A 26,496-nucleotide genomic window follows, 5' to 3' on the forward strand; every position below is an offset into this window, starting at 1 on the left:
TTCTTCTTCTAAGCACCCTCCAACTCCCATTCCTCCCTCCCTTCTCCCCATGCCTATACTCACTTTCCCTTCCCAAACCAGTTACCAACACAGGTCACTACCGATGGCCAGCCTGTAGTCTGTGCCAGTCCATTAAAAATCTACAGGAAGAGAAGAGTTAAGGAAACATGAATGATGGGCACAGATTAACTTCAAGGGTCTGGAGCTGAAAAGCAGGGAGGGGAGCAAGAAGTTGGGAATGAAGTTCTGCCCATACTACTCAAAGACCATATACAAAATCTTCACAGAGCTAAAAACAAACAAAACAAAACGCCCTTCTGGCCCTATATCCTCCCAACTAGTGATTAAAGAGCAGAGAAGACAGGTTGGATTTAGAGGAATGGGAACAGGGATGGAGGAAGAATTGGGGCAGGAAAATAAATCTGAAAAAAGGGAAGGGAAGCTGTACCTGGACAAGTACAAAGTACCACAGTTGGTGAATGTTCCAATAATAAGCCAGGCCAAAGAGCGAAGTGAAAATCCCACTCAGCAGCATTCCAGCAAACAGGTAATAGCGGAGGGGAAGTCTCTCCCCAAAAATTCCACTGAATAAAATTAATTATTTAATCTCAAAAAATATTCAAGTCATAGCCCAGACCTGCCACCCAAGTCAGAACTCATACCTTGTCTCCCCAGCTGCACCTGCCATTAAGGTAAATGTTTCCTAAAGAATTTAGAGGTCTAGACTGTAACAAAAGAAGGGCTCCCCTCAACATTTTTATCCAGATGAAAAATGATTAATTAAGGGCAAACCGTAAGTCAGAAAGGGGGCAGTCTGAGGTGGCAAAGGGGCAACTCCGCCTTTTTGCCTAGAGATTAAAAATCACTGATCAAACAAGGGAAAACAAGTTATAAATAGGCAGCCAGCAGGGAGAAAATAAGGAAGAGCCCTATGCCTAGGGCATTTTGTCTGTGGGGAATGTTAAGGGTTGATTTGTATGTATTTGGTCTCTGCATTAGCTGAGACACCTCCTTGCCCATCTTCCTGGCTCATCCTTGAATAAATGTACTAGTACTGACAAAGATACTTAAGTCAAGAAAATTATCCTGATTTACTCTATGCTAGGGATGGCTCTGTCTCTCCCTTAATACCTGATGAACATGCCAACAGCATAGGCAATCAGAAAAGCATCGTCCACACCCCCCAACAGTTGCGAGTAGTTGTCCTGATCTGGAAACAAATGAAAAAGATGCCTCCTCATTCAGACTGCCACAGGATGGGCAGCCTTTCTCAACTCTCCCAGCTACCACCACCACCAATTTATTAATGAAACATTTATTAAGTGTATATGCCAGGAACATATAGGTCTAGTCAAAGACTTAAAACCCTGCCTTCAAGGAACTTACATTTTATCCTGAGAGACAAAGACAGACAGACAGACAGCACACACACACACACACACACACACACACACACATATGGAGAGAGAGACAGACACAAAATGGATACAAGGTGATTTTGAAAAGAAAGCAGTAGTAGCTAGAGGGAGAGAGTGTCAGGAAAAGTCTACTGTTGAAAGTGGCACTTCCTCTGGGCCTTGCAGAAAGTTAGCAATTCTGAGAAATGATGGTGAGGAGGATATGTACTTCAGTCATGGGTATAGGTGCAGAGATGGAAGATGACGTACCTTGAAGGAGGAACAGCTAGAAAGCCAATTTAGCTGCACTACAGTGTTCACAACATAAGGAATACATAATAAAGCTGTAATGGTATGTCAGGGCAAGATTGTGAAGGCTTTAAATGCCAAGCAGGGGAATTTACATTTGATCCTGAAGCAAATAGGGAATCACTGGAGTTTATTGAATAGGGAAGTGACATGGTCATGCCTGCCCTTTACAAAAACAAGTTTGGCAATTGTGTGAAGGACGGATTGAACCTAAATGGTACCTGAGGCCAGGAGATCAAATAGATGATTATTGTAGTAGTTCAGATGAGAGGTGATGACGGCTTAAACAATTGGGGTGGCTTTGTGAGCAAGGAGAAGGTGATATATGTCAAAGATGTGGTAAATGAGTGGCTATGTAGGAATGAAAGTGAGGTGTTATGGATGACACTGAGGTTGCAAATTTAGGAGACGAGAAGGATGGTGATGACCTTGACAGAAATGGCAGAGGGGTAGGGGGTATTAAGGGAAAGAAAGAGTTCTGTTTTGAATAATTTGATCTTGAGATAGCTACAAGACATCCAGTTAGAAAGGTCTGGTGATACAAGACTAGAGATCAGAAGAGAGACTAGATCTGGATATAGGTCTTAAGAGTCATGAGCATAGAGATAGTAATTAAATCTATATGAGCTGGTGAGGTTGCTAAGACAATACAGTACAAGATGACAAGAGGGTCCAGAATACCCACAGTTAGGGGGCATATCGTGGGTGATAAGCCAGCAAAAGAGACTGAGGAGTACTCATACAAGTGGGAAGAAAACCAGAAAGAGGAGTATCATAACCCAGAGAAGAGAGAGAGGCAGTGTCATGCTGCAGAAAGGTCAAAAAGGATGAGGATTGGGAAAATATAATAAGATATGGCAAGCAATCACTGGTGACTTGAATAGTGCATACTACATCCATACATATAGGACACAATGGTAGGTGCTGGGAAACACACAAAGTTAAGATAAGACACATCCCTGTCCTCTTAACACGTACAGTTTAATAGACACATCCCTGTCCTCTTAACACGTACAGTTTAATAGAGGGATAAGACACAAACACAGATAAATATAACTTCTATTACTTCATAAGTGCACTGGATAGATACAGGACAAAGTACTAAATCTCAATCCTGTATCTTCCCAAGGGGCCAGTTTTTCACTAGTCGTCACAAAGCCCATCCACTCCTCTTACTCAAGGCAGAGTTTGGGCAAGTATTAAAGGTAGAGGGCAGAAAAAGAAGAGTGGAAAGATGCAGCCAGGCTCTTACCAAATGGAGCCCAGTTACACCACGTGGTGCTGTTGGAGTCATTGTTGGGCCTTTCTAGCTCTGAACAGTTTCGATGCAGCCGGCTCTGAGGAAGCAAAGGATTAGCCTGAGAGTCATCCCCACTGACAGAGAGGCCCAGCAGCAACAGAACCCCGAGCCTCCTTCATCCCCAAGATCCAATCCCACCCAGTCAGATTCTCTAGCCTAACTCCTACTCAAAACATACTGCCCAATGGGCTGAACAATGGAATAATGATATGCCTAGATATGCCCAAAACTCTGAACTAACTCCACCCCCTTGTCTATGTGTCCCTGACTACCTTACCTTTCTGTCCTTTACTACCTCAATTCCCCATCCAGGAAAGGTTTTCCTTTGTAAGAATCCCTAGCCTCTCTTGGCTAATGGGCATCACCCTTATCAGGGTATCTTCCTTAAGAAGTTCTGAAGCTCTCTGAAACAGCCATTTCCCGTGGAGCTGTCTCTCTTAAAAAGATGCCCTCCTTAAGCTGGGGTCTCCCTTAGGGGGTAGAGGAGCCTGTTTGGTGTTAGTGTGTGTTATACACAATAAATGCCTTTACTTGAGTTGGAGATAAAAAAACATATACAGATATATATGTATATGTGTATATATATATTTACACTGCCCCTCCCTGCTCCCAAAGCCTCACAAGGCTTCCTGGTCTCTTGTGCCTACGCCTCTTGGCTGATACCTCATGCAAAGTATATGCAAATAAAAAATGAGGCAAGAGGAGCTGTGAAGAGTGAAGTGGGGGGAGCTACTTCCCTTCTCAAGAAGAATGGGAAGAGAAAACAGGCGCCAGATACCTAAGAATGTGTAAGAATCTGTCTTTTAGGACTCTGAGAGCACATTCTGCTAGCCAAGGGTGTTCCCAGCATAGGGCTGCTTCCTCCCACAAGTCACTCTAGCTGTTACCCTGGCTTTTCCCTGGCCTCACCTTGACAACACTGAGCGGCTTCCTGGACATGTGGTAACAGGTGTAAATGAGAAAGGTGAGCAGCAGAATAAGGCCCCGGTACCTGTAACAGAATGGGATAGGCATCTTAGTCAACAGGAAGCAGCTGTAGTTGGCAGCCCCAATCCACTGGGATCCAGAAGGCCAGGATTCATGACACACACAATTAATTCCATTGTCTAGTCAGATCCTTGGGTTTGTAACATGATTCCTCAGAAAGAGCTCAGTAAAGAACTACTTGGTCTAGAAATTCACAGAAGCAAATCAAAAGCTCTAGGAATACTGAGCTGGAATTCAAAAAGGCAAGAGGAGAGACAATGTTCATTCCTATGCCCAGAAGTAGGACTCAAAAGTTAGGCAAGGGGAGGAGGATGATAATAGCCAATAAGGCTCCCACCTACTGCTCCATCCTCAAATTATACAGTACCTCTCAGCAGGGTTGACTCATTATTATCACCATGGACCAAGAATCCTTCTTGCCCATACTTCACTCTACCTCCCTTCTATTGTCTCTTTTTCTATTTTTAAAATAGAGGAAAGAACCTGGGTCCACCTTTATGGGAGTGGCTTAGAAAAGCAGATTTGGGCCCATTTTGTAGACTAGTCTAGAGGATAAAGAAGGAAGACTCCCAGAATGTCAAGCAAAGACTTCTCTCCAGAGACATAGAGATAGAATGAATTTCTCCCAGCTATAAGATGTACTATAGCAGAGCTTAGACTGTTCTCACCATTACTGTACTCCATACCTTTTTCCCCTTATACCCTTTGGTTGGGGCTGTTTCCTGAGCCTAACTATATACACAATTTCTCTGCATCCTAACCCTGTATTCCAACCAAAAATATATATACACACTATACTCTCCAACTGTGCTTTTTCTATAATTACAGGAGTATCCACTTTTTAGGATTATGGCTAGATTATAGCTAGAAGGGACCTCAGAGGTTAACTTTTTACCTAGTCATTTAGTTACATGACTTGCCCAAAGTCACATAGTTAATAATAAATGGTAGAGCTGGGATTTGAACTCAGGCTCTCAGAAATTCAGCACTCTTTCTACTATACTATGTTGTCTCCTTACAAAGAGTTCTCAGGAAACTGAGGCTCAGAGGAGGAGAGGTTCCTGGCATGGGTCAAGCACAGAAAAGTACCAGAGTCCTGCCTAATCCCAACACAGCCTACCTTTGCTTTGCCTTCAAAGACTTTTTGTCTTTCCGTCTGCAGCTCATGTACCTCACATAGCCCCATAGTCTCCTAATTGGGTGCACTGGCGAGGAATGGAAAGAAATCTGCTCAAAGTTTCCACTGTTACCTTCCTGCCCCATGGAAGATTCTCAAGGAGTGGAATTTGGGTCCCTGAGTCTGAGTCATTGACTGCTTTCCTGGCAGGGAGGGCAGAGGAGAAGCTGTAGACAGTCTGCTTCTACCTTTTGGTGGAGGGTCTGCCCCCAAAAAGGAACACTGCTCCTAGAGAAGGAACATTCTCAAGGACAGGAATCATACACAGGAGGGAAAAAGTAACAACAAACTTTATAAAAAGCCTTCTCTAGGAGCAGCTAGGTGGCGCAGTGGATAGGGCACCAGCCCCGGATTCAGGAGGACCTGAGTTCAAATCCAGCCTCAGACCAAACACTTGACACTTACTAGCTGTGTGACCCTGGGCAAGTCACTTAACTCCAATTGCCTAAAAACAAACAAACAAAAAGAAGAAAAGACTTCTCTGAAGTGAGTAAAGTATGGGAGGAAAGAGATGTCCCCTTGGGGTCCCTTTTATAATTATATGAAAACCAGGAGAGTACCTAAGTTTTACCCTGCCATAGAGAAGACCCTTACAACAAAACAGGGCTCATTTCCCCCAAAATTAACAGAAATGGTGGACTCCCAACTTAAAGGAAGGAAAAAAGTATCTCAAAAAAGCCTGTGTTACTGCTTGGGGTGCCAGGCCTTCATTATTTCACACTTGTATTACATAGACAGACAAAACATTTATTTAGCATTTACTATGTGTCAGTTACTAATCTTAGCTAATCTCCTAAAATGGTCTCCTAGCTGATATTTCAGTCTCCAGCCTTAACTCCTCCAAACCAACTGGAACACCATGGTGGAAGTATAATACATTACTACCTACAAATAACCATCTCAAAAACAAAACAATTTTCAATGGTTCTTAAATAGGCAATCAATCATGCAAGTCATTTAACATCTCCAAACCTCAGTTTCCTCATCTGTAAAATGAGATCTTGTACTATATGTACCTCAAACTTAGGAGGAAAATTCTTTGTAAACTTTAAAGCAATTGCAACAATAAAGATGTTATCACCATTATTAATATTATTATTGTTATTGACATAGGATGAAGTACAAGATCCTTGGCCAAGTATTCAAAGGCCTCCAAATCTCACTCCTACCTAACTCTCCATCCTCATCTTCTACTACTCCTGCACACAAGACCCATTCCCCCTCCCCCAGCTAACCTATCTGCTCTTCGTTTCCCAATGAGGACTGTGAATTTCTGTCTCTGGGCCTCTGCTCATACACTGCCCTTCCTAAACTGTTCTCCCCTCTGCTCTCTTCATTACACTACCCTTCCTTCAAGGGTAGTATACCCTTGCTTCAGGGTAGTACCCTTCCTTCAAGACCTAGCTCAAATCCCACCTTCTCCATGAAGCTGTCCCTCAGCAATTCTTTCCTCTTCTAAAGTTCCAATAGCATTTATTGTCAGTTTCATTCATCTAGCACTTCTCAAATGCCTACTTGCATCTTTCTTTTCTCCACTCAATTATAAACCCCTCCAGCGCAGGAATTCTCTTTTATACTCTGGATGTACTAGATACTGGATGTACTAGATACTGGATGTACTCTAGAAGCCTCTTTGCATCCCTATCTCTCAGTACAGTGCCCAGCACAGCAATTAGTGTGCATTGAGGAGGGGAAGGAAGTGACAGAGCTCAGCCTCACAAACCAAACTAAGATAAAAAGAAGGGGGCCAAGGAGAGCAAAGGTCATGACCATAACTACTTTAAGAATCTAAGGAGGGGGAGGAAATCCTTGGAAAACTTTGTGACATGATGAGGAACTCTCTGGACTTAGAAGCAGAAGTGATCTGGGTTTGAATCTTGCCTCTACCACTCAGTAGTTGTGTGACCATGGGCAAGGTACTTACTTACCTGTTTGAACTTCAGTTTCTTCAGCTATAAAATGGAGATAATCATTTTTGTACTACCTATCCCACAGGGTTGTTGTGAAGAAAGCGCTTGGTAAACTCTATAAGACTTGATAAACATGGGTTATTACCATCATCTCTACCTATATATAGCTCTGGCACCTCAAAATCAGTGGGTCCAAAACTGAACATTTTATCTTCCTCCTCCCCCCCACAAAAAACCTGCCTTTCCCCCTAACTTCACTCTTTCTATTCATGGCACCATCACCCTCCCAGTCACCAAGGTCTTTCTCCCCTTATTCAAGAGTATTGCTTAAACAAGCAATAATTTTGCATGGTTTCATTTTGTGATAGCAATGATCATTACTGTGTGCTTCTACTTATACTAGACAGACTCGAGTGTAACCTTGACCAGACAAAACTGGATTGAGGCAGTTTCTTAAATTTCTTGGCTTTTTTTCTGAATCCTAGCTTCCATGGGAAGTTGTTCCTGGTAGCCCCAAGCTACTAGCCTTTCTTTCCAAGAGTACTTTCCATATACTCAGTATATGTCTTTTATGTATATAACTACTGACATGTTCTTTCCCATTTTACCCCAACTCCATTATAATATACATTCCTTGAGGGCAAGGACTATTTCTGTTTATTCTTTGTATCCACAGAACAAAATGCCTAACATGTAAATGTTCATTGATTGAATTTCTATTCCCTTTTCCACATACTTCAAATACCTGAGGTTGTCTCTTCTCCCAGCTAATGGTCCCAAGTTCCTTTAACTGATTCTTACATAACATGAGCTCAAGGCCTTTTACCATTCTAGTTGCCCTAGTCTGGACATTCTCCAGTTTATTGATTTCCTTCAAAAAATTAGGCCTAAACAAAGAAATCCAATGCAACTAAAATTAGAAGGGAAATAGTTAATTCAGGAAAAAAATCTTTGCAATAAGTTTCTCTGATAAATGTCTCATTTCTAAAATATAAGGAATTGACATCATGTATACCCTTTGAATTAGCAATACCCTACTAGGCTTATTACCACCAAAGAAATCAAAGATACAGGGAAAGGACCCATATGTACAAAACTATTTATAACAGCACATTTTGATGTAGCAAAGATCTGAAAACAAGTAGGTGCCCATCAATTGGGAGAATAGCTGAACAAATTATGTCATATGAATGTAATAAAACATTACTATGTCATAAGAAATGATGAATGGGAAACTCAGAGAACCATGGGAAGACTTCCATGAATTGAGGAATAGTGAAATAAGTACAACCAGGAGAATGATTATATGACTACAATAATGTAAAGGAAAACTACCTGGAAAAACATAAGGATTCTGATCTATGCAATGACCAATCACAACTCCAGAAGGCTGAAGATGAAGCATGCTTCTCACTTCTTTGCAGAGATGTGATAGACTAGAGGTACAGAATGGGGAATGTACATTAAGACATGTCAATATGTAAATGTCTTTTACTTGACTGTACTGTTAGGGGATGGCTTTTAACAGAGGTGTTATTTTGACAGAGGTGAAGAAAGATATTGGGTTTATGTAAGAAGACAGAAATGAGAGGCAAACAACAAACATTTATTAAGTGCCTACTGTGGACCAAGCAGTTGCTCTAAGTTCTATGGATACAAAGAATAAGCAAAACAGTTCTTGTCCTCAAGGAGCTAACACTCTAATGGGGAGGGGAAAACATGCAAATAACTATGTTCAAACAAGATACATAGAGTATTAAACAGAAATAACAACAGAGGGAAAGTCCTTAATAACATTAAGGACTGGGAAAGATTTCCTTCAGAAGGTAGGATTTTAGCTCAAACTTGAAGGAAGCCAAAAGTCACGGATGAGGAGGGAGAAAATTTCAGGTATGGGCGATAGCCAATTAAAAGGCAAAGAGACAAATGAAGTATCTTGCAGTAAAAGCAAGCACTTACAAATATTTGCTGGATTGAACTGATGACAAAATGTTCTGGACCCCCACCAAATGGCACCTGGTTAGTTACTAGAATGGCAATAGCGCTCCCATTCCAGAAGTCCAAGGGAAGGCCTCAAACTGCCTCCTGTTGACCTTCCTCCAAAGTCCAAGCTGGTCACCTAAAGGGAATCTGAATATGATACCTGGCTGGATTCCTTGAGGGAACACACAGGCAAAGGGAAAATTCAGTCCTGTGGTAAAAGTACATGGTGGGGGGAGGAGGGTGTCAAAAGACCTTAAAAAGAGACTTGTGGGGCATCGAGGTGGTGCAGTGGATAGAGCTCCAGCCTTAGAGTCAGGAGGATCTGAGTTCAAATCCAGTCTCAGACACTTGACACTTACTAGCTGTGTGACCCTGGGCTAGTCACTTAACCCCAATTGCCTCACCAAAAAGCAGGGGGGAAAAAGAGAGAGAGACTTGCTCTCTGCTAACTGGATGTAAGAGCTTAGACAAGCCTGTCTTCTCAGTGTTAAAGCTGATAGTGTAAGAATTAAATAGGAGATTATACTGTATTTTTGTAAAAGTATTTTTAAAAGTTAAAATAGTTGAGTGTGGTGGTACATGCCTATAATCCCTGCTCCTGAGGGAGACGAAAGCTGGTGGATCACTTGAACTCTGGAATTCTGAGTTGCAACAGGCTGAAGCCACTTGGGTGTCTGTACTAAGTCTAGCCTCCAAATGGTGACCTTCCAAGAGTAGAAGTAGGGGAGGAACCATTAGGCTGCTTAAGCAGGGGCAAACCAGCCCAAGTTGGAAATGGAGAAAGTCAAAGCTTCCAGGCCAATTAGCAGTGGGATTGGGCTATGAGGGGCTACTGTAGCTTCCAGCCTGGTTGAGATAAAGAGACCTAGTCTCAAAAGGAAAAAGCATTAAAATAGTATACAAATGAATAATCATTCAGTCCATGAACAGTTATTAAGGGCCTAAAATATGCCAGACACTGTGCTAAGCACTGGGGATATAAAGAAAGTTAAAGAACAGTACCTGTTCTTAAAGAGCTCATAGTCTAATGGGAGAGACAATATGTAAAGAACTATATGCAAACAAGCAATATACAGGACAACTGGAAATAATCAACAGAGGGAAGGCACAGGAATTAAAGGGCATCAAGAAATGCTTCCTGTAGAAGGTGAGATTTTAGCTGGGACTTGAAGGAAGCCAGGGAAGCCAAGAGGCAGAAAGGAAGGAGAGCATTCCACATACAGGAGACAGCCAGTGAAACTGCCCAAAGGTAAGAGATGGAGAGTCTTGTTCAAGAAACGTCAAGGAGGCCAGTATTGGACTATTTCTTAATATTATCTTAGCTTCATCATAGCAGATCTAGAAATGACTTTAGCAGTCATCCACTCTAACCCCTCATTTTACAAATGAGGAAGGAAACTGAGGCCCAAGTCAACAAAATTAGGTTAGACTCCATGGCCTTGAAGATCCTACCAGCTCTAAATATATGATCCTATGATATCAGAGATGTTAAGTGACTTGCCCAAGGTCAGACAAGTAAGTATGAGAGGCAAACTTGAACCCAGGTTCTCTGACTCCAGAATCTATGTTCTTTCCAATATACTATACAGAAGCTTATCATGTCAGCTGAGTTGGGCCTGACTAGCCCTTTACCTAGGAGTCCCTTAGAAAGGACAAATTATATTCATTTCCCCTAGGTTTGTCCCTGTTGACCCTAAACTGAGCTTGGACTCACCTGGACCCTTCTAGAGCCTTTGCTTACTTTTATACATCCCTATTCCTGGGCTATTACTGGTATCTTATCCTGCCAGGTGATCTTCAGAATCTCCCTAAGAGGGGCAGCTAGGTGGCTCAGTGAATAGAGTTCTGGCCTTGGAGTCAGGAGGACCTGAGTTTGAATCCAGTCTCAGACACTTAACACTTACTAGCTGTGTACTTAACCCCAATCACCTCACCAAAAAGAAAAAAAAAAAGAATCTCCCTAAGACAATTCAAAGTGAAGTGATTCTCTTTCCTGGCATGGTGCTAGTATACTGTCTAGGTTTCACAGGCATACAACAACAAGGTCAGCACAATGGCTCTGTAGACCTTCAGTTTGGTAGACAGTCTAATACCTCTTCTCTCCCACACTTTCCTTTGGAGTCTCCAAACACTGAACTAGCTCTAGCAATGCATGCATCAATCTCATTATCAATGTGTACATCCCTAGATGTACTGCAGAGAGTGCAACTACTTTGAGCTGGCCATGATGTTCAAATGCCAAGTGTACACTTGCCTAAAAGACTATTTTATGGAGAGCTCACACAGGGCAAGGGTTCACATGGTGATCAGAAGAAGCAATATAGGGATACTCTCAAGGTCTCAAGATCTTAAGACCTTTGGAATTGATTGTGTGACATGGAAGACACATGCCCAGAATGGCATGCCCTCATCAGAAAAGGGGCTGTGCTGTATGAGCAAAGCAGAATTGAAGTAGCTCAAAAGAAACACAAGATGTGCAAATTTGGAGAATCCACCCCGAATGTTCACATGGACTATATGTGCCCAGCCTGCAGTAGAGCATTCCAAGCTTGTCTTGGTCTGATCAGCCACAGTCGGACACACTACAACTTGACTCTGACATAGTGATGTCATTTTGGTCCCCTTTGAGAACAAAGGACAGCAATCAACCATTACTACTCCAAAATAAGCTGCACTGGGAGTCTTGGTGTCTATTATCATCTGTTAGTAAATATTTATTAAGCACATGTGTACACATTGGATAAGAACTCATAGAGCTTATAGTTCAAGTACGTACAAAAAACACAAAGAGGAACAGCTATAGGGCAGACTAGATACTAGTCCCTCCCCCTACCTTCTCCTGCTGCAACCCTAACCACCAGGATTTTTTTCCTCCTCAGTATAGATTTCCAATTCCTCCTATATTTCCAATTCTATGACATCCTTCAGTTCTCCCCTAGCCCTAAACAGAGTGATCTAAGGCTCTAGCACAGATATCCCAGTGAATGCTGGTGTCCTAGTTCCACATGGCATGACTTCAGGACAGAAGGACTGCCTCTTTCATTCAGCATTGCCTAAGAAGCCTTGGCATTCGCTTCTACATCAGTCTGTCATAGGAGGCCAGGCAGACTTCTATCCAACTATGTAATGGGGACAACTTCCTAAAGAGTTCCCATTCCCTTGGGGCAGCTAGGTGGCACAGTGGATAAAGAACCAACCCTGAATTCAGGAGGACCTGAGTTCAAATCCGGCCTCAGACACATAACAGTTACTAGCTATGTGACCCTGGCCAAGTCACTTAACCCCATTGCCTAACTAAAAAAAAAAAAGAGTTCCCATTCCCAGCACTATGGACATCACCCCCTATTCTTAGGGACAAAGGGCCAAGATGAATACTTTTGACAAACAAGTCTATAACCAGTGCTGACTGGTTGATTCATCACCCTCTCAACCCCACCAGGAGCAATAGGGACAACTATGAACTTTGATTGTGAGTTTTATAGCTGGTAGGTCTTACTACAACTACTAGACATGGTCAAAAACAAGTGTTACAGAGCACTCAAGAGTTAGACCCTCCCCCAAGAACAACCCAGGGACAGGATTAGAAGAGCATGCTGGCATCTTAGAGTATTTGGGGTAAAATCTTGCCTCTGCCACTTACTATGTGACCTTAGCAGGGGGTACAGGTGCCAGTTCAAAATGGAGCTAATTACTAAATTTTCAGCGTGACCAGTTATACCTTGGAAACAGCAAAGGCTACAAATCAGGGAATTATTTTGGTTGATTTTTGGTTGATTCTCTAAACTTTAGAAAGCAATGTATTAATAATACAGGCTATGTGTACATTTTCCCCCCAACAGAGACAGCAATTAAACATTTACCAGCACACTCCTAGATCTTAGGCAAATCACTTTACCCTTCTGGGCATAATCTCTAAGCCCCTTTCTAGCACTAAATCTATGACCCTACACCCCCACTACAGAACCTGACATCCAAGACAACTTGCAATGTGACCTGAGAGGTTGTAATTACACATGCTTTGTAACTAGGTCTCCTGCATTCTCTTTCTGCTCCTTAAGACTTCCTGTCTGGCCTCATGATTGGTCTCTCCTAGGAATTTAGAAACTTTAAAGCTAGAAGGAACCATGCAAATGAGTTCAATTCCCTCAGTTCCAGAGAGTAAAGTGACTTGCATTAGGCTCACACAGCAAATTAACTGCAAAGCCAAGCTAAAAATCCACATCTCCTGACCATGAGTTCAATTCTCTTCCCATTCCAGCATTCTGCCTCTAAAGCCAGACCATTGGAAGGGAGAGAGGTCAAGATACTGAAGATAAAGGTGATCATGGTTAGTCAGGCTGGAGGTAAGGAATGAAAGCTGAGTCAGGAAATGGCCACTGGCTGTTAGACTGGCTTTTTAGCTCACAGGAAGTACAGCTGGCTCACTCCCTCTAACAAAGTGAAGCACCCACAGGTTTCACTTCTATTTTGACTCAGAGAAAGCAGGCTCCCCAAAGATTGTCAAGGAAAAGAAGAACCCAGAATGCAGACAACCATGGCCTAGAAAGCTTCCACAAGACTGCCAAGATTGTCTAGGACCCAATGGTTCCTTCCCTAGAAGAGGACCATGGCCTAGGGGAAAAGCCACAACAGTGCCAAGACATTACTAGGCCAAGCCATACGCCATGACCCTTAGTGCTTTGTAAGCAGGAGGTATCACTTTATCTCCTTCCTCCACACCCCTAGTAACCCTGGAACTAAGGGTTACTGAATAACCCAGTCAGATCTAGGGGCAGCTTGGCTGTTTACAAATTATAAGCTGACAATCCAACTTCCTAATTCTAGAAATGGAATCATTTTATCATTCTACTTAAGACTGCACTAGAAATGCTTCTGGAGTTGTAACAAGAGGGACAATCTATCTCAAAGTAACAACAAAGAGACCTTGATCCCAGGAGATTAGGGAGGGTGGGAAGTGGGAGAGAAGAACAGACTTAATTGTCCCAGGGCCTGGGCAAGTTAAGCTGGCTCTCCCTGCTAGGTTCCTTAACCACCTTCTGTCACCTGGTCAGCTCAGCCAGTACCTCAAACCTTTCTCCCTTCCCCTAGGGACGTGCTTACTGTAGTCCCCCCAGACAGCATAGCAGCCAGGGATGCCCACTGTACTGGAGAGGGAAGAGACTAGAAACAGCTGCCATGTGCCAGGCAGGGGTAAATATGGCTGCAGGCCACCTGGGCAAGTGCCAGAGAAGAGATTAACTCTATGACCAATCCCTAGGTGTACCTGTTCCAATGGTCAGCAATTCTAAAAACTAGAAAGAAAGGGATGCAAGGCTTTATCAGAGCATTCTGATAAAGCTTTGCCTACTAAGCCCCCGGGTCAACCAGAATAGCTTCCCAAAGGGAGGTTCTAGGGGTGTAGTAAAAATTAAAGCATAGACTAGAGCAAACCCTGGAAGACAAGCAGAACCAGTGGCCCAACCTTTACCTCACCAGTACTTTAAAGTGGAAACAGGATTGAATTCAGAATCTAAATCCAGGCTTTGTGACTTAGGAGCTGTGTAACCTTGGGTAAGTTCTTCCATCTCTCTGGACCTCAGTTTCCTCATCTCTAAAATGAAAGGGTTGGACTAGATCAGGAGTGGGGGAACCTGTGGCCTCAAGGCCACATGTGGCCCTCTCAATCCTCAACTGCAGCCCTTTGACTGAATCCAAACTTCACAGAGCAAATCCCTAGGGCAGCACTTGAGGACCTAGAGGGCCACAGGTTCCCCACCCCTGGACTAGATTATGTCTATGGTCTCTTCCAGTTCAAAATCCTAAATTCTCAAAATGATTCTTCTAAAGCCAGGCCAGGCCAGAGCAGGACTTGAAAGGCAGCCCTGGTAAAATGTACAAGACCTTTCAGACAATCAGCCCAGAGTATGCTCAGTATCTATTGCCATGGCACATAGAACCAGGATAGACAGAGAAGGCCACAGGCCTAGCCCTGAGTACTGTCTTTCCCAGGAAGGCTACAAATGAAACAAAAGCAATTTCAAGATCCTTTTAGGTAGGTTCAGAGGAAAGCAACGAAAACAATAACAGTAACAACAATAGCTAGATTTTATATAGAGCTTTAATTAGCATTAGTCCCACTTTACAGACGAGTAAACTGAAGTAGGCAGAGGTTAAGTGACTTGCTCAGGAGCACACAGCTAGTAAGTATCTGAGGCAGGATTCAAATTCAGGTCTTCCTAACTTCCTGCACCACCTATGAGGAAAAATTTGAAGAACTAGGAATGACTACTTTGTCTAAAGAAGGAAAGGTTGAGCTGGAGAGAATCTGAATCACGAACTGCCTGTACCTAAGTAAGGACTGTCATAAAGACACCACCAGCTGCACCCCATTTCCATCCAGGACAGAATGAAAGAACTTTAGCTGAAGCTTCAGTCTGAGCATTCAGGTCAGACAGCTAGGATAACTTCGAGACAGTGAGCGTTGGCAGACATAGAAACAGGTGACAAGAGATTAAGTCACTGAATCTTTAGATGATCAATCCAGGGCCAGAAGGGGCCTAAAAGGCGATCCAGTTGGACTCTCTCGTGAGAGATTCAGATTTAGTGTTCCCTCTGAAGGGCTTTAAAATAAGATAAACCTTCACCTCTCTGGGATAATGGAGGTAGGATGTGATAAGATGACCTCTTATGATCCCTTTCAGAATTCTATGGAAATCCATGCTCTAAGCTCCAACCTGTGTGAGCATTCTCTCCCATCCCACCCCATACACTGTGCTCAGACCCTCCTACTGTGGTGTAATAGAAAAGCTCTCGACTCAAAAGGTAGTCAATCAATCAGCGAGTATTATTAAACAAGAACTTTGTGCCAGACATTGTGTTATGAGCTAGGGATGCAACTAGAGAAATGACAGTTACAGCCCCCAAAGAGGGCATTGTAATGGGGGATACAACATGTATAAATATATACAGAATACATACAAAATGAATACAAGGTAGTTTGAAAAGGAAAAGCACTAAATCTTAGTTTCTGGTTATACTGAACAAGTTTTGCCATGAACAAGTCACAGTCTCAGCCTCATTGGCCTCATCTAGAAAATGGATCTTTACTACATACCTCACAGGATTGCTCTAAAGAAAACATTTTGTTAAATTCAAAGCACAATTTGTTATTGTTCAGTCGTGTCTAACTCTTAGTGATCCCATTTGGGGTTTTCTTGGCAAAGATACTGGAGTGGTTTGCTATTTCCTTTTCCAGTTCATTTTACAGATGAGAAAACTGAGGCAAACAGGGTTGAGTGACTTGCCCAGGGTCACACAGCTAGTGTCTGAAGCCAGGTTTTAACTAACAAAGACACATCTTCCTGACCCCAGTCTCAGCACTCAATCTACTGTGTCATCTAGCTGCCCCCAAAGCACAATAGAAATGTATAGCTCTTATTATTGTCATTTTTATCATTTTCATCACCATCATCATCATCCTAGGAGAAAGAAAAGCTCACAAGGTCTGTTTCATTTGTCTTTTACTCCCACTTCTTAACATGACACCTTGTACATAGCAAATGTTTTAGTGTTTGATGAATTTGATTAAAAACGTTATCTGGGGGCAACTAGGTGGCGCAGCAGATAGAACACCGGCCCTGAAATCAGGAGGACCTGAGTTCAAATTCAGCCTCACACCAAACACATGACACTTACTAGCAGTATGACCCTGGGAAAGTCACTTAACCCCAATTGTCTAAAAAAAAAATTATCTGTCCTGAAGAGGATTTATAAATTCATTCATTTATTCATCCATTTATTCATTATCATTTATTAAGAAACTACCATGTTCTAGGATGAGGCAAAAAGGCAGATGTCAAAGGAAGATAACAACAGTTCTCAGTGCTTTCCCTGACCCCCTCCCCAAGGCCCACCCCAATATCCCTAGCCCTGGGGCTCCAGATCTCTGTCTTCAGCAATACCACTGACCACAGTTCTGATTCTGCTCAATCCCCTCTCCATTATGGTTACAGAAGACAGAATCATCACCTTTCACCACCAAATAAAGACCCTTTTTCCTGTAGGGCCAACATAGTTTTTCATAAGGGCAGGAGAACAAGGTTTGACTGGACAGGGTACACCACATGGTCAATCCTGCTTCCACAACTAATTTTGAAGCCCCAGACATTTATGTATATAAATCTCTATGCTGAGTGGAAAAGAAAACAGGAAGCTGGGGTGGGGGAGGAGAGGAGAGGAAGTACAAGAGGCAGCTGATGGAAATGACCTACTTCAATCACGAGAGTTGGGGTGTTGGGGCACTGTCATATCCATGAGCCATAAGTCCATCAGCCTTTCCATCTTTAGAGCACCTCATGATTATGGAAATACCTAGGCTAACGAAATCTTTTTTTTTTAGTAGCACTAGCAAAGCCTTATCAATTAGGCAATGTTGTGTCCTGGAAAGAATGCAAGACTTAGAGTCAAAGGAACAAGGCTTCAGTTCCAACTCTACTATTGACTGTCTCTGTGACCTCAGGCAAGTGACTTAACCTCTGTGGGCCTCAGTTTTCTCATTTATAAAATGAGAGAGTTGGACCAGATGACATCTAGGGGTCCTTCCAGTTCTGAATCTAAATGACCACAGAAATCAGAGAGGAAACCAGTATGGCTCTTATCTGGGTCCTCTAAGATGAAATGAGATTCAGTGTTGGGCTTTCAGAAAGCAAGATTCATTTACATCAACTGCCCAGCCTTCACCTTCTCTGAAGAACAGAGTTAAAATGGGCATTTCCAGCCTCTAGCTATGTGTATCTTACTTTCTTCCCTCTTCTCTTTATCGCTGAACTCAGTGAAATTCTCCCCCCAGCCCCACCCAGCATCTCCTTTCTAAATCTTTATATCCTATCCTCTATGAAGGTATGTTGGGTGAGGCATAGGCCAAAAAGACACAAAAATATCAATCACACAGATCTTCAGAGGCATTCCAAGATGGTGGTGTGGCAGGCAGGCAGCCAGTCAGGCTCAGTATTAATGAATGCCAAGGTCTTCTATTCCTCCCAGATAATGACTCAGGTGCCACCACTCACCCTATCTGGGTACTAGGGCTCTCATAGCTGAGACTAGATGCCACCTAACATTAAGATGAAAAACATGGATGATCAGATGATCAGCAACTGTCCACCTGCCCCAAGTGAGCATCATTTACAAACAAATGGATCTCCACATCTCCAGAGAAAGTATAACAGTATTCCTCCCTGGAAAGAAACATTTGAATATTAACTCTGACCTTAACTAGTTTTATTTACTCCTGCAGAGAGGACATTCCACAAACAGATTCCAGCCAATCTTTCTTTCCAGCTTTACTTCTAACACTCCCATAAACTAACTCTACAAACCTACACTGAAACTGGACTTCCAGCTTTTCCCTAAACATATCTGGCACTTGAAATCTCAGGGGCTTGGGGAATGCCACTCCCTAGGTTAGCATGGTTACTTCCTTCTGGCTTCCATCCTACTCCTCTCCAATTTCTCACACCATATTTCCATCTGCTAAAATTCTATTAATCCTCAATAGCCCAACTCAAAAGTCAGCAAAGAGAAGAGGTCTTTTATGGCCTCTGAATTCCCCTAAAGCATAGTATATACATCCTGGTGCTACTTACAACATTCTCCTTTGTATAGAAGTTATTTAAATGTAAATGTCACTTCCCCAACTAGAAGGCAGCTTTGAAGGCAGGAACTAAGGACATATGCATTTCTTTAACACTTCCTCCAGGGTCCCCCCCCCCCAGTTTTAAGCACATATTAGAGGTGCCATGAATACTTGTTGAATGAACAAATGAATAAAATGAAGATGAGATAAATAGCTAGTATTTAAAGAGCTTTACATATGCTATCTCACCACAACTCAGTGAGGTAGGTGCTATTATCATGCCCATTTCATTGATGAGTAAACTGAGGCTGTGAGAAGTTAAGGGACTAGGCCAGGGTTACACATATCTGAGGCAAGATTCAAAGTTCTTCCTGACTCCAAGTCCAAAACTATGTGCCATCTAACTGCCTCTAGCTGGGTATGCCCCCAAACAACTCCTCTAGGACACAGGGGCCAAGAAAACAGGTACCCTGACAAGGCTGCTGGTGTTTGTATGTAGAAGTGGAAGGGAGAGAAAAAATGATGTTGTGCATTTTTCTTGGAGACTTCAAATTTCCATTTACCACCATGCTTCTGTATCTTCTTCCTGCCTAGAAAATTTATTCCACTGAAGGCTAGGTTCAGGCTTTTCTTTACCTTTCCCATTTCCAACCCCAAACATTCCCTTTAGCTCTTCAGCCCTCTTCCAAAATCAAGAGTTTTCCCTCCCTTCTCAATGCAACCCTGCCCATGCCCCTGACAGAGCCATTTACCAGGGAGCAGTAAAAAAGAATGAAGAATTTATTATCAAGGGAAATAATGAAAAGGGGGGAAGAATAAAGGGGGCCTAGCATTTCCAGACTTCAAACTATATTACAAAGCAGCAATCATGGAAAAACATTTGCTAGTGGCCTAAAAATAAAAAGTGGATAAAGAAACAGTCTAGACATAGAAGAATGAGAAACAATGGACTCAATAACCCTCTGTTTAATAAACCAACCAACAAACAAACATTAACAACTTAGGAAAGAAGTCCCTATTTGATAAAAACTATTGAAAAAAGTAGAAAGCAATTTCGGAAAAATTAGGCTTAGACCAGTAACTTAAAATATATTCCAAAATAAATTATAAATGGATATGTTAGCCTAACAAAAATTATACCATATATCCAGAATGCTCCCCGTCCTGGGGTGGAGGGAGGGACAGATGGGGAGAAAATTTGGAACTCAAAATCTCGTGGAAGTGAATGTTGAAAACTAAAAATAAATAAATTGATAAAAAAAATTTTTAAAAAGAATTAAAGTCCCAAAAGAATGTTTAAAAAAAAATAAAGAATAGTAAACATCCTGGAAAAAAAATTATACTATAAAAAAATTTAGAAGAGAAGCAGACCAAATAGCTATAGGTAGGACAAGCATTTTTAACCAAACAAGGGATAAAGGCTAAGATAAATAACAAATCAACAAAGATAAAATAGATAACTGATTATATGAGCTGAAAAGCTTCTACACAAAACTTAAAGCACCTAAGATAAGAAGGGAAGCATATAAAAAAAAAGTCTTCATATATCACATTTCTCAAATAGGGCCTGGATATCCAAGATATATAGACCACAGATTATAACTAAGCCTACACACTTTTCCCCAGTATATTAGTGGTTTAAGACATGAACAAACAGTTCTCAAAAGAATTGCAAACTATTAACAACCAGAGGAAAGAATGCTCCAAATCACTGACAATAAGAGAAATACACATCAAAACCACCCTGGGGCTTTACTTCACAAAGAAAGCAAAGACGACAAAGGACAGGAATAGTCAATGTTGGAGGGGTTGTGGGAAGACTGGCACACAAGTACAGGGACTGATGGAGCAGTGAATCAATACAACCGTTTAGAAAAGCAATTTGGAATTATGCAAATAAAGGGACTAAAATGTTTATACCCTTTGGCCCAGAGATTCTACCACTAGTTTAAACCCCTAGGAAGTCACTGATAAGAATAAGTCCTTATATGGGCCAAAATATTTATAGCAGCATTTTTGTGGTAGGAAAGAACTGGAAACAAAGTAGATTTATCATTGATGGGGGTATGGCTAAACAAATCATGTTACATGATGTAGTGGAATATTATTCCATGCTTCTGCAGGAAGCTAGGAGGCACAATGGATAGAGCACTGGGTCTGGAGTCAGAAAGATCTGAGGTCAAATGCAACTTCAAACACTACTGTGATCTTGGGTCTGTCTCAGTTTCCTTAGCTGTAACACGGGGATAATGACAGCACCTATCTCACAGGGTAGGGTTGTTGTGAGGATCAAATGAGATAATATTTGTAAAGTGGTGCCAAGGTTACCTGTTTTCCTGGCCCCTAAGTCCTCCAGGAGTTATTTGGGGGCATACTCAGCTAAAGGCAGCTAGGTGTGGCACAATGGGTAGTTTTGGACTTGACGTCAGGAAGAACTACATTTGAAACTCGTAACCCTGGAATAGTCCTTTAACTTCTCATGGCCTCAGTTTACTCAGCAGTAAAATGGCATGATAATAATAGTATCCTTAGGGTTGTGAGTACAGTGCCTGGCCCTCAGTGGGAGTTATTTGGTTATTCCCTACTCTCCACTGCATTACCACCCCCAAGAAACAACAAATATAATAGGAAAAGATTTACATGATCTTATACAAAGTGAAGTAAGCAGAGCCAATAAAACAATATGCACAATAACTACAAAAATGTAAATGAAGGAACCACAAAAGAACTAAAAGTGAATATTGCAAAACTACAAAGAACAAGCCTGATTCTAAAAAAGATATAATAAGGCTCCACCCCCACTCAGTTCCTTTGCAGAGCTGGAAGGTCTTCTAGTACATTGCACATATTTTCATATTTTTTTTAATGTATTAGTCAGTTTTGCTGATTCCACATTTTTTTCCTTTAAAATATTATCTGTCATATGGGATAGCCCCTTGGGAGTTTAGCAGAGGGAAGGCTACTGGGAGTAAAAAAAAGATATCCATAAAAATTCATTTAAAAAAAAGCTTTTATTACTCCCTTACTATATGCAAAGAAAAGAAGCAAGCTTAGCAATAAGGTCTTACAGAGGGCTAAACTCTTGCCTCATTTCAGGCTTCATTTATTCTTTCAGCCTTACAATCCATACACCATAACCTTTACTATGAGAGGGCATCATAAGAAAGAGTTCTGGATTTGGTGGCAATGACTTTGTAGCTAAAGTAGCTAAATCTCAGTTTCCTTAAACTGAGAGTAATAACTATATGTATTGCATTATCACAAAGTGTTATGACATTTCAGCTAGGACAAAGTGTGTACAACGTTCCCATCACTGTAAAGCTTTATGGAAACTTGGGTTTTTATGATACCACTTATCTGGCATAATGCAGAATTACCTCATATTTTTATCTTTTGGGGTATGTGTAGGTGACAGGGACTGTGTTTATCTCTTGCATCTCTCACAGCCTCAGTTCTGTCCTGTCTATAGTCACAGGCAGCATTAAATATTTGTGGCTTGATTCTATTCTGTTACTCCTCAGCGTTTAATATACCCCTTTGCCACCTAGCCCAATCATGTGAAAATCTTTCCTTTTCTTCTTCTACCCTAAATCTTCTCCATTGCAGATTATGTGTTCCTTCAAAGGTCTGGATATGTCCATCAGTGAATCTAGTGGACTGACTGTCCCATCAACTCCCTTCTTCAGCATTATACCCAAGACAAGGAAGAAAAAAAGGGCTAAGCTGACTTAGGACCAGTAGGGTACTCACTCGGTTTAAGATAACTTTGCTATTGGTTTAGAGGTCCTGCCTGGTCCTGCCTCCCTGCACTGGATTTCAGAGTTGATCAGAGAGATATATAACCTGACCTGCTAATAATCAAGCTGACCTAGATTTATGTTTACACAAAGCCCAGCAAAGGCCATATTCCCCTATCAGAGACTGTCTCCAGGCTCCTTCCAGGGATGGAAGAAGGTGGAATAACCTGCAATTCACTCCCAATGATCACACAGAAACAGTGTGGGTAGGTGACTTTTCCTGATCTGCAGATTATGCTGCCAGAGTACCTTTGGGACATCCTGGTCCAGGAGGATGAAAAAAAAACTAACCAAACAACAAACAAAATTGTCTCTAGTGTTTTTGAAGTCCAAAAGACCCCAGGATCAGGCCAGAGAGAAAGATTTACATAGCAATTCCAGGCTCCCAGGGTCACCACACCCAAGTTCCCAAACCCTATGCACTGCTGTTTCCAAAGGGGCTACGGGTGTATGTGTGTGTGTGTGTGTGTGTGTTACCAAATATCAATTCAAATAACATTTAATTCTACAATTATATCTGCTTCTTTCTAACTTGTAAACCTTCTCCAAAGCAGGATCCAGGATTTATTTTACCTGTCTAGCTATACTTATGGACTGTTCCCAGATTTGGAACAAAATATTTGTGTGCCCTAGCAAACCTTGAAAACAATCCTTTTGTGTTACTATCTACTGGAGGCTTTGATCTTTCGCAGTAACAGATGGAACTTAACATCAGGAAATAAAGACCTAGGGGCTTTAGGAGGTAAATAAAACACTTGCATTTATCCACAGTGTACCCTAGAGGTGGCTCCCTACCTTGCCAGCCACTAGACCCCCGCTCTCTCTATCTCTTTGACTTCTGGTGAGTCTAAATCCTTCCCTGAAATTTAGCCAAACTGACTTTGACCATCTGAAGACTGGCTAACCCTGAGGAGCTTCCTGGGGTGAAGATGTACTCAGTTGGTCTGGTTGAGAAATACTGGATGACTAGGGGTCTTCGAAAAATAGTAGTGTGTGCCTATGTGTTGGCGGGAAAGTCTAGTTGAACATCTTACCCTACTACTTTCCTGAGAGGCAAATGTGAGGTAGTAGAAAGGTGCTGAACAACTAGGTGAGGTAATGGATAGAATGCCCAGCCTCGAATCAGGAAGACTTATCTTTCCGAGTTCAATTCTGGCCTCAGACATTTAATAGCTGTATGACCCTGGACATGTCACTTAACCCTGTTTGCCTCAGTTTCCTCATCTGTAAAATGAGCTGGAGAAAGAAATGGCAAACCACTCCAGGACCTTTGCCAAGAAAATCCCAAATGAACTATGCCCAAAGGGCTATAAAAATTTGCATACCCTTTGACCCACCAATAGCACTTTTAGGACTGTATCCCAAAGAGATCATAAAAATAGGAAAAGGACCCACATGCATAAAAATATTTATAGCAGCTCTTTCTGTGGTGGCAAAGAATTGGAAATTGAGGGGATGCCCATCAATTGGGGAATGGCTGAACAAGTTGTGGTATATGAATGTAATGGAATACTATTGTGCTATAAGAAATGATAAGCAAGTGGACTTCAAAAACCTGGAAAGACCTGTATGGTGTGATGCTGAGTGAAGTGAGCAGAACCAGGAGAACACTGTAGACAGTAATAGCCACTTTGTGCGATGACTAACTTTGATAGACTTAGCCATTTCAGCAAAGCAAGGATCTCCAAAAGTCTCATGATGGAAAATGTTATCCACATCCAGAGAAAGAACTATGGAGTTTGAATGCAAATGGAAGCATACCATATGCTCTTTTTTTTTCTTCTGTTTTGTTTTGTTTCCTCTTTCTTGTGGTTCCTCCGATTGTTTCTAATTCTTCCTTACAAAATGACTAATGGGAAAATATATTCAATAGGAATGTATATGTAGAGCCTATATCAGATTGCATGCCGTCTTGAGGAGGGGGAGAAAAATTTAAAACTCAAAAGCATATGGAAGTGATTGTTGAAAACTAAAAATAAGTTAATAAAAAAGAAAGAAAGAAAATCCCAAATGAGGTCAGGAAGAGTCAGACACCACTAAAAACGACTGAACAACAAAGAAAGGTGCTGAACTTTGGAGTCAGGAGTCCTGAGCCAAAATTCACATCTTTGCTACCTGTGTGATCTTGAACACGTCATTCTCTGAACACCTTCCTCATCTGTAAAACAGCGATAAAATACCATTGACTTTATAAAGTTGTTTTGAAGAAAGCACTCTGTAAACCTTAAAGCACTATATAAACGTAAGCTGCTGTTGCTTCGCCAGCTTCTGGTGCTCCATAAAGTGGACGATAGATTTTTTTCGGAAAAGAGGTTTGTCCTTCCCATTCCCCAACCCCCGTGGCTAGAAGGTTCAAAAAAGTTGAATTACCCAAATACCGGCAATTAGTTGGTGAGGGCCAAGCAAAGAAGCAGGAGCTACATAACCGCGTGATAAATCTGCGCTCTGTTGGCAGGTTCCCGCTTTCTAATCAAGACTCTAAGCTCTGAGGCGAGTCAACTCACATCATATTTGCATCAACCCTCAATCTCCGCCTTACCCGCCGCCCCCCATCGGACAGTTTTTTTGCAATCAGACACCAAGAGAGACATCAAAGAACTGGCCAAGCAGAACTCCAGCGAGCTATCTCAAGCACTTCCACTACAATCTGAGTTTCCCTACCAGTAGGTTGTGAGTCAAAAATAGTAGCCTAGGTCTTTGGAAATCTTCAAGCAGAAGGGTGCCAGGATTATCATCACCCTTACCCCGAGGGTTTTCACTACCCGCTCCCAGAGTGCGCTATACCCACGTCCCATACCAGCAATTCCAAGGCTCGGGCTACGACTGGCCGCGGAGTCGCGCTGTCTCATTGGGACAGCCGGTCTCGATATCTATCAGAGGACCACGCAAAGCTAGATCTCCAGAGATTCTCGAGCCAGGGGATGTCACGCCTGGGAAGAGGCAGAAGAGGCTCCACGTTTGCAGACTCAAAGTTGCCGGGCCCCGCGGACCGGCCCCCGTCTCCTCCCCAAAATCTTTACTCACCAGCTGTCTCTGGAGAAGGCGCGGAGGAGCCAGATGCCGGGAGCTAGGGAGCTCCGCATGGTGCTCAGACAAGGGGACCGGCTGCTACCCTAAGGTGGAAGAAGTAGGTGCTGGAAAGCCGGGAAAGTTTACCTAAGAGAGGCTGCAGAGCCGGATTTAAATGCACCGCCGGCCCGGTCCGACCCCCAAGCCAAAAGCTAGCTGACCCGGCCCCCTTGCTTTGTCCCGCCCCATGACTGTTCCCCCAGGGGCTGGGTCAAGTCCCAACTGCCCCGCCCCATCCCCACTCCTCCCTGCTCCTATAACCCTCCCCCGCATCCCTACCTCCTCTACCAGTTCGGGTTAATTCCTTCGGCCTTTATTTTCGCCTCCCTGGCTCTGGGACCTAAGGACCTCTGATATCTGCCCGACCTCAGTCCTAACTTACCCTGACCTGTCCCATTCCACCCCAGAACCCCTACACTCTCTGGCTGGCTATTAGGAAGCCTACTGAAGTAAGCCCACCAGCATTACCATTCCCATAAAGTGCTTGCCCTGCATCCACATCCATCGTCCTTATCCCTTTCCAAACCTTCCCCAGAAAGGCAAGGTACAGGATGTTGCCCGAGTGGTACAGAGGAAACTAAGGCACAGAAACCTGAGTTATGCCGTGATTAAAGTAGGATCAGAATGCCCAGCTTTGCTCTAGTCAAATCATAGAAATAGAGCTGAAGGGACCACAGAGACCATCTAATACCCACCCCCTTCATTTTACAGATGAGGAAACTGAGGCCCAAGAAAGTTAGTGTGTGTACCTCCTCATGACTGGTAGAAGAATCATTCTTCTTCACTCTATAACACTCTGAAGGCGTTCAAGGACACTAGAAGAGACAAAAGAGGAACCTGTGGGTTCCTAGGGAGAAATGCATCTATAAAATGGATTCCAGACTGGGGAGGAAGTGAGAAGCATTTAGGCCAGAGGCTGAGTCCCCACACAACAGAAGTAATGGTAGAACACAC

The 26,496-nt window shown here is 42.5% G+C and overlaps 1 protein-coding gene across 1 annotated transcript in view; it reads right to left on the minus strand.

Moving 5' to 3' along the window:
• Nucleotides 1–26,496, minus strand: part of SLC37A2 (solute carrier family 37 member 2) — a 38,780-nt gene that overhangs the window by 8,614 nt on the left and 3,670 nt on the right. Inside the window, 7 exon segments of the mRNA XM_021000671.2 lie at nucleotides 64–140; nucleotides 449–584; nucleotides 1,132–1,210; nucleotides 2,959–3,043; nucleotides 3,916–3,997; nucleotides 25,498–25,586; nucleotides 26,292–26,357. Of these exon segments, the coding sequence (XP_020856330.1) occupies nucleotides 64–140; nucleotides 449–584; nucleotides 1,132–1,210; nucleotides 2,959–3,043; nucleotides 3,916–3,997; nucleotides 25,498–25,556 (518 nt within the window). The 5' untranslated portion in view covers nucleotides 25,557–25,586; nucleotides 26,292–26,357.

This window comes from Phascolarctos cinereus, unplaced genomic scaffold (assembly GCF_003287225.1).
Source record: "Phascolarctos cinereus isolate Bilbo 61053 unplaced genomic scaffold, phaCin_HiC Scaffold_726;HRSCAF=1367, whole genome shotgun sequence".
NCBI lineage: Eukaryota > Metazoa > Chordata > Mammalia > Diprotodontia > Phascolarctidae > Phascolarctos > Phascolarctos cinereus.